A 9,046-nucleotide genomic window follows, 5' to 3' on the forward strand; every position below is an offset into this window, starting at 1 on the left:
AAGTCAGAGGAAGAAAAGTCAATGGTAAAAAGGGAGTTCGGTAGGTAATTTTGTACGGAACCAGTCACTTGGGTTGAACCCTGTATAATTGCAATTTTGAAGGTTGTAATTCGCAAAATGAAAAATTAAAAAAAAATTTAAAAAATTAAGGTTGTAATTCACAAAAGCTTTAAACATTAAGGCTGTAATTCGCAAATAATTCTTTTTTTTAAAATACTTTCAATTTTTTGATAAAAATATAGTAAATTGATTATGAAAAGGTTACATAATGTGTAATTTTTAAATTTGAAGTTAAACGAAAGAAATCCTACGGGCAAGATAAATAGTGAATTTAATCCATCCGGTAAGAATTAAATGTTTATGATAAAAGTCACTGAAGAAATCATCAGTCACTATGAATTATTTATTGTTATAATTTTTTAAAATAAATTTCGCTTTAAAACTTTTGTGGAAATATTTGGGTTGCACTCCCAATTCACCAATTTGCTTGAAAGTTTGACAAACAGTGCCGACCAAGATGAAAATAAATAAGAAGATAGAATTTATAAAAAATAGAAATTAAGAAAAATGGTGTCCACAAGAATTAAGTCATTAAAATCACATGGATGCACTAACAATAACAATTAGAGTAGGAGTATGAGTAGGAGTAACCCAGGATTTAAAAAAAAAAAAAAAAAAAAAAGGAAGAAACTGAAATTAGTCAAAGAGGAAATTCCAATAATATTGTGGCGTTCACATCACCATGATTCATTATTTGGTATTTGACAATTGAAATTTGTGGACTGTGATGGGATGACCCATTCACCACTCACCATTCACCATTAAAACAGAGATAGGACTATGAGTATCCGACTAAGGTGAGACCTCACAAATTTGGAGTTGAGAGTAGATTTTCTCTCCAATTCATTCCCAATTCTCAATTCATCCATGGCTTCCTCTCGTCTTCCAGATTCCCTCTTCATTCTCAAGGTACTATTTTCCTTTCATTTTCTTTTTTCTTTGTTTAAATTATTATATTTTTCATTTGTAATTTGTATAATGTAGGGAGGAGCTCGTCGTCAAACCCTCATTCAGCCCACCTCTCTGCGACTGCGTGCTTCAGGTTATTTCTCACTCTCATCCCAATCCCAAATTCTCTTTTTTCTTCTTTTTACATAGGCTTATCTACAAGTTTTGCCTTTTCATAAAAACTACCCTTCTAAATTCTTATTTTTTTTAGCTATTCTAATTTACTGCATTGTTTTCTGCTAAAACTAAATCTAATGCTTTTGTTAAGGGGTGAAAATCAAGTAGGAGTTATGTTAAACACTGAGGCAAAGATGAGAAGTTTAGAAAGATTTGTTTTATTAACTTGTTTGTTCAAATGTTACAAATGCAATGAACTGCAATATATAGAATTTACATAACAACCAACAAGGCTATCTTTAACTATCTCTAACTTTGTTATAACAACTCTATAACAAACTCTAAATACATTACTATTCTAACGGAATCCTAACCATATGCTCAGCTACTGACCGTAATATAAAAGAAGTGCAATCAACAAAGTGTCCTGTATCACGTGCACATAAATAACCAGCATGCATCTCACACCCGCTGAACTTTGATATGCAACATTTGTATCCTTTTGTGCAGTATCAATATCTTGTTGTTGGATAATCTTTGATGTGGCAATATCTGTAGCACCCTTGTAATTGTCAACACCCACCCCCCCTCCTCAAAGTAGAGGTGAAAGAATGAGAAGCTCCAAATTAGGACAACAAATGCTTGAAATGGACTGAAGGAAGAACTTTAGTGAGATTATCAGCAAACTGTTGTGTAGTAGGGATATAAGAAAGTTTTAGGAGACCTTCTAGAACTTTTTCCCTGTTATAATAACAATCATTCTCATTATGTTTTTTTTCTGTCATGAAAGACTGCATTTTTTTACAATATATATGGCAGATTAATTGTCACAATAAATTGTTATTGGTTGTAATTTAGCAATATCTAATTTATATATAAGTCTGACATCCCTAACTACTTCACAAATACCCTATACTCTGCTTCTGAATTAGATTTAGAAATTGTGTTTTGTTTAAATTTCCAACTAATAGATGAATCTCCAAACATAAGAACATAGCCTGAAATGGATCTATAGTATCAGGTCAAGCACTCCAATCTGAATCAGAATAAGCATGGAGATTTAGTTTGGTTGTACCTTTAAGAACTATCCATTGACTTTGTGTGGCATGAACATAAGAAAGAAAATAAGTAATGCCTGCCAATAAGAAGTTCTAGGTGTTTGCGTATACTCACTCATAGTTTGTCCTATATGGGACAAATCTGACCTAGTATTGATAAAGAAATTAATTTTCCAATAAGAGTTCTATAGAGTGTGGGGCTGTCAAGAAGTTTTCCTTCGGTAGCACTGAGCTTAATCTATAAGAGGAGAAACAACTTTCTGGAATTTAGTAATCCCAGAGTCTTTTTGTAATTCTCTAGCAAACTTGTGTTGAGTCAAGAACATCTCTTGAGACATATAGTTCACTTCTATCCCCATTGAAGTAAGTATAAAAAAAGTCTCATCAAATTAAATATTGGTTGAGATCAATGTTTTTGGATCGTCAATACTTTGTATGTTGGTGCTATCAATATTTTTGGATCTTGGATCCGCCTCTCATGGGATTGTTAACAAATGTAATGGCTTCTATTACAACTTTCAACATTTGTATTTTAAGATTATAAATCATTTCACTAAAACTGTTAGCTTTGCTGGGTGTTAAGTTGCTGGCAGTTGGGACTATTAATGTTAGTTATAATGGGATTGTTAATAGGTTTTGTTTCCGGGAATGTTTGTCCTCAGTCACCACGAAATGCGACCCAAGTTGCTCAAAGTGACAACCTGGTGCCGAAGACCTTTTTAAAAGGTATTTTTGCCTTCATTTATAAATTTTAAAAAAAGAGGAAGCAACGAAATGAAACCTAAAAATCTACAAAAATTGTACTTAAAAAACAATTTATTTAAGAAAAAAAATGTTTTTTTTTTTAATTTTGTTTTCGAATATATTTTTTAGGATCAATTACCAATTAAAGCCTTGAAGTTTAGTCATTTTAGAATAAACAACCTTGAAGGGTTTTTTTTTTTTTTTTTTTTTTTTTTTTTTTTTTTTTTTTCTTAACAGCCTTCAAATTACCATACACGACATCGATGCAGCCACTTGACCAGATGACCTGCTAAATGACCATTGACCAAGGTAAATGACTTTTGACATTCAAATAAATTCATTAATCTAACCTAATTACCCAATTACCCCCAATTAAACTCTTCTTCCCCAACCTCTCTTTACCCCTCCCCAATCACCACCATTCCCCTACCCCAACACCACCACCACCACCATCTCTTAAAAACGTTAGTCAAATTTAACATTAGAGAACGAAGGGGGTAATAAACTAGACATTAAACGAGGCCTATATTTATATTATACCATAATGGAATTCACAAGTAGACCTATTTCCAACTGCAACCATATACAAACCAAGGCTCCAAATGACGATCCAACTGTTTCAAACAAGGTCCTATGTGTCCTTAACATGCTAACCAAGTTTCTCCGTAATCTAATGTTTGAAAATATATGTTTTTAAGGTAGCCTAACCAAGTTCGTTGAAACTTTACCTATAATGTCTTTCTTGTCCTACGAAGACTAACAGAACATTAAAGTAAGTAATAAAAAAGTCCCATCAAATTAAATATTGGTTGAGATCGCTGTTTTTGAATCGTCAATACTTTGTATGTTGGTGCTATCAACATTTTTGTATCTTGGATCCGTCTCTGATGGGATTGTTAACAAATTTAATGGCTTCTATTCAAGTTTCAGCATTTGTATTTTAAGATTATAAATCATTTCACTAAAACTATTAGCTTTGCTGGGTGTTAAGTTGAGTTGGGAATAATAATGTTAGTTATAATGGGATTGTAAATTAAACTACGTTGTTGGTTTTTACATTATAGAGAAGTTATTGTTTGAGATCTTTAACTAAGACTTTATTGGTAGGCATATCTTGCTCAAACTGGCTGAAAACTTGCCCAAACAAGTTAGGACAGTTTAATCTGAAACAGCAACGGAAGAGCACTAGTACTAGGAGAAAGTCAATTTTGGTGCAAGCTGTAGCTGTACCTGTTGCACCACCACCTTCAATGTCTTCCCCAATGGACGATACTCAAAACCTGAAACAACTAGCTGAAAACTACGGTTTCAAGGAAATTGGCGAGCCACTCCCTGATGATGTTACACTGAGGGATATTATTGCCTCCCTTCCTAAGAAGGTTTTTGAGATTAATGAGATGAAAGCATGGGGATCAGTGCTAATAAGTGTGACCTCATATGCTTTGGGTATCTTTATGATTGCTAAAGCTCCTTGGTACTTACTTCCTCTTGCTTGGGCATGGACAGGCACTGCTGTCACTGGAGTCAGTTTCATATATTCAACACTTTTTCAGTTTCAGTATTTATGTGCTTCTAGAGACTTCACATGCTCTTTGTGCCATTTATTATAAGTTATGAGTTAATGACTTTGTTTTCTTTTCATTTTAGTTTTTTGTTATAGGGCATGATTGTGCTCACAAATCCTTTTCAAAGAATAAGCTTGTTGAGGACATTGTTGGGACTCTTGCATTTATGCCACTTATTTATCCTTATGAACCATGGCGCTTCAAGCATGATCAACATCATGCAAAAACTAATATGTAAGCATTTATACTAGAAAATTTAAGATAACTCTGGATTTTATTTGAGCTTTGATCCCTAGATTTGTCTAGATTGTTCCGCTCACTTTTTCCTCATTCTAATGGTTTCAGTACATGTTCTTTTCCCCATCATCTTGTTTGGTTTTCTGATTTTCATTTGTTGATTTATTGATTTATTCAAATATGAAATGGATACTTCAAGAGTACTTGAGAATCTGATATCATAGACCAATTTATATCAACAAGTCATGTCTTAGGCTGCACGGTTAGCTTAATTAAGCATTGTCCAACAACAGGTTATTAGCACCTTATATTTAACAAAAGGGACTCATAACTTGGTTTAACCAGGTTGTTTGAAGATACGGCATGGCACCCTATTTGGAAAGAGAATATTGAATCATCTCCAGTCTTGCGTAAAGCTCTAATATTTGCTTATGGTCCTCTCCGGCCTTGGATGTCGATAGCTCATTGGTATGGCTGTGAGTTTAATAGTCTTTTACTTTCCTAGAATCTTGTCCGTATGTGATGTTTTGTCAGCACCCGTATTGTTTTCCCAAGCAGGTTAGTGTGGCATTTCAATTTGAAGAAGTTCAGACAGAATGAAGTAAAACGTGTCATGATAAGCTTAGCTGCTGTTTCTGCATTTATTGTTATAGCTTGGCCGCTGATATTATACAAGACCGGAATTGTTGGATGGATCAAATTCTGGCTAATGCCGTGGTTAGGCTACCATTTTTGGGTAATAATATTTGTGTGTTTCTATTTTCTTAATGACGTTAAGGTTTTGAGTAATAAGGATCTTTAGCCCTGAATAGCGTTACTGGTCTTTTCTGAAGCTCTCGTTTTTCATTTGTATCTGCTCTCATTCTTTTGTTTTTTCTCTTTGAGCTATAGATGAGTACTTTCACAATAGTCCATCATACAGCCCCTCATATTCCATTCAAGTGTGCAAAGGAGTGGAACGCTGCGCAGGCCCAGCTTAATGGCACGGTCCACTGTGACTATCCCCGCTGGTGATATATTTTGTTGCGCCTAAGTGTTGTATTATCATCTTTTTTTTTTATTTCTAGTTCTAAAATCTTCTTTTTATAACGTCCAGGATAGAGATATTATGCCATGATATCAACGTGCATATTCCTCACCATGTCTCGCCTAAAATTCCAAGTTACAATTTGCGAGCAGCTCAACAGTCCCTTGATGAGAACTGGGGAAAGGTATGCTTCATTGTTTTTACAAGGATAAACATTAGCTAATGCTCTTGTGATACTGTTGATTCAACTGCATAAAATTATAGTTTGCGAAATAATTACTTTGGCTATTTGCAAGCTAGTCAAACACCATGTGCCATTTGATGATTTCTGTTTTTGTAGTCAGGCCAAGTTTAGCTTTTCCCTTTTTCCATTTTAGTCACATTTCTTGTGCCTTACATCCTTAGAACGCTTACTTAAGGCTCTGGTATTGTTGTTTTATTCCATATGGTAGCCCTGATATTTTGAAAAATCTACATGGTAGCCAATCTTTAAATATATTCTACAAAATGACCCCTTTTGATTCTTAACCAAAATGTAAAATCTAACCAAGCGTTTACCTTTCTGTTCTGATTAATTTAACACACTCCCTCTATGGACACATTTTGAGATAAAAATCAAAATTAATTGAGAAGGATACATGTGGACGACCGCTGGAAATGATCTTTTGGCTCATGTAGCTGACCCAATCTTTTGAGATTAAGACTTTAGCGGCGGCGTTGCAGACTACGCCGAGCATCTTCGTGGGACAAGAATTTTGAGAATTCGTTTGAATTAAGTATTAATGTCTTTTTCTGAACTGACTTTCAACGACTCATAACTTTCACTATATTCAATATCAAAAATGTTGAAATGAGGTTGATAAGAATAATCATTTCGAGCAACAGGAGTCTTAAGCAGAAACTAGAAACCATCTTTGAATATATTATAGGGAGTGTTGAGTGGAAACTAGAAAGTAGAAACCATCCTTGAATATTTTTTTTTCTTGCTCTAAAATTTTCCATGGCAAGTGTTGGCTTATGCTCTAATAAATCCGTCTGCCTCAAATAATAAGGCTGTGTTTGGTTATGCAGTACCTAAACAAGGCTGTATGGAATTGGCGTTTAATGAGAACGATAATGACAACATGCCATATCTATGACAAAGATGAAAATTATGTCTCTTTTGAGAGAGTTGTTCCTGAAGAATCACGCCCAATTTCATTCCTCAAAAGAGTCATGCCAGATTATGCTTGATATTCATATATTGCAGATTATGTGGTCCTTATGCTGTACCTTTTTAATTCAATTTTGCATAGTTTTGTTAGCAACATTTGCCTCCACTAATTGTATTTGTGTACGCAAAATGTAATTTGAGTAGTACATATTACAAATTAGTTTCGATTCCTAAATTATTAGATAGCGTGAAAAATTAAATGCCTTATTTTCAGTTAATAGGAGGGAGTATTAAAGTTTAGGAAAAATTACTCAGAATAATCTAATTTTTTTATTTTCTTACAATAATCTCAACTATCAATTACGCATGAATGATTATATATTATATCAATTAACTCAAACTATTGTTAGTCAACCCACTATCGGTTTCTATTATTTCAAATGAAATTTTCTTTTTTACTTACCGTTTCACTTTTCAATACATTTTCACTTTCATTTTCTGATTTGCATCAACTCCTCAACCAAATATCCACCATTGAAGAGGACCATCGTTGAATAAGACCTCGTCCTCCATTGAAATGCAACTTAGTTAGAGTTTTTTTTACTTTCATTTCCTTATCTTTTTACTTTTTAATACCTTTTTACTTTCATTATCTTTTCAATGAAGTTACTAGTTTTTTTGAAATTTAACTTAGTGCTACTTATTTCAAACCAAGGTTACTGTTTTTATGATTTCAGAATGCTATGCTTAAATTAACCTACTCATTTCAGTTGTTGATATATGTTTTAACTTAATGCTATTATTAACCTAGTTTTAATTAACCTACTAATTTAAGTAGAATGTTAGTATATGAGTTTTGTTGGTATATGAGTTCAGCACCCACTTATTTTAGCTACTGATTGAACTTGTTCATTAACTACATAGAGCATGTAAGGACTTTCAATATTGAACTTCCAAATGCCAAACATAGGCATTATTGGAAAATTTGAAAAAAATAAGACAATTGAATGACTTTTTTCCCAAAATAAGCTCTGTAAAAACTTAATTCCCAAAATAAGCGTCCGTACATCCAAGCCTAGCCTCGGGATCATTCGCTGTTACTAACAGCGACTTAACAAAAAAAAAATTATAAAAGCATAAGTCGCTGTTACTAACAGTGACTCATTTTCTTTTCTAATAGTTTACCTTTTGATGATAGAAATTCTCAGATTCAACTTCTAATAGTTTACACAATGCTTGAATAACAGTATTATAAGCAACATAACTCGGTTTGATCCCTAATCTCGAGGGCAATTCTCTAAAAAGTTCGTTAACTTTACCAAATTCCCCTGCTCTAAGAGCAGCTCCTAAAAGGATATTGAATGATCTTTCTCCATGTTTAAAACCTCGTTGAGGCATTTCATCGAACACCTTGTGTGCATGTTCAAACATGCCAGCTTCCCCATATAAAAGAATAATACGAGCACCGAATGCTTCTTTGTTAATGTAATCTTTCTGGGATTCTAGTACTTCTTCAATTAAAGCAGTCTCTTTTGCAAGAACAAGACGATGAATTACGATGTCGTAAAGTTTAAATCTTTGCCTGAAGTAAGAGTACTTGGACAGAGATTTGAATTGTTGTACAAGTTTTTGAGGGTCTTTTTGTTTGAGGAGATCTTGAATACTCTTAAGGAGGACTTGATTGATCCCTGAGGTTAATCTTGCAGTTGTTCTTCTTGGTGATGGTGTTGTTTTAATGGAGTTTGATGCTTTTCGCGTTGAAGAGAATGAAGGAATATGTCCGTAGACATTTCCGACAATTACTAAATATAAATATATAGGATATTTATGAGGATAATAAAGTTAATTATTATTAGTAATTGTATTTACTTGTTAGAGAATAAATATAATTGGTGGGTCAATAATAATTGGACCACGACTAATATAATTAATCCTATAAGGTCTTACAAAAGAATCAATTAAACGATAAATGACTCAGGCCCATTAGGAGTATGGGCTTGTGATCCAATTAGGTTAACAAAAGAATCAGTTTCTTTTAACCTAGGTTACTGGTATTATATATGGATATAATGTTGGTAGTGGAAAACGTGAGATGATGGGGTGAGTATTAAAAATATTATTATTTAAACTCTCACCC

At 33.4% G+C, this 9,046-nt stretch overlaps 1 protein-coding gene across 2 annotated transcripts; it reads left to right on the forward strand.

Annotated features, from left to right (window-relative positions):
- The first annotated feature begins 625 nt into the window (after positions 1-625).
- LOC130796763 (omega-6 fatty acid desaturase, chloroplastic) lies at positions 626-7,147 on the forward strand. 2 transcript variants are annotated; one of them, XM_057659142.1, is made up of 10 exons: positions 663-969; positions 1,045-1,102; positions 2,817-2,909; positions 4,035-4,450; positions 4,575-4,726; positions 5,075-5,197; positions 5,288-5,465; positions 5,621-5,739; positions 5,826-5,940; positions 6,828-7,147. In XM_057659142.1, the coding sequence occupies exons 1-10, from the start codon at positions 928-930 to the stop codon at positions 6,987-6,989; spliced, it is 1,458 nt and encodes a 485-aa protein (XP_057515125.1). In that variant the 5' UTR covers positions 663-927; the 3' UTR covers positions 6,990-7,147. The 2 variants fall into 2 exon arrangements, with proteins under 2 accessions (XP_057515126.1, XP_057515125.1); XM_057659143.1 differs by lacking the exon at positions 2,817-2,909 and having other exon boundaries at positions 626-969.
- The last annotated feature ends 1,899 nt before the right edge of the window (positions 7,148-9,046 follow it).

This window comes from Amaranthus tricolor, chromosome 12 (genome assembly GCF_026212465.1).
Source record: "Amaranthus tricolor cultivar Red isolate AtriRed21 chromosome 12, ASM2621246v1, whole genome shotgun sequence".
NCBI classification, from domain to species: Eukaryota; Viridiplantae; Streptophyta; class Magnoliopsida; order Caryophyllales; family Amaranthaceae; genus Amaranthus; species Amaranthus tricolor.

Excerpts from the sequence above, each read along its gene's own strand:
- LOC130796763 (XM_057659142.1), top strand. The coding sequence starts at position 928 with ATGGCTTCCTCTCGTCTTCCAGATTCCCTCTTCATTCTCAAG. Across the intron at positions 4,451-4,574 it reads CAGGCACTGCTGTCACTGGA|TTTTTTGTTATAGGGCATGA; the intron begins GTCAGTTTCATA and ends TTTTCATTTTAG. Across the intron at positions 5,466-5,620 it reads GGTTAGGCTACCATTTTTGG|ATGAGTACTTTCACAATAGT; the intron begins GTAATAATATTT and ends TTTGAGCTATAG.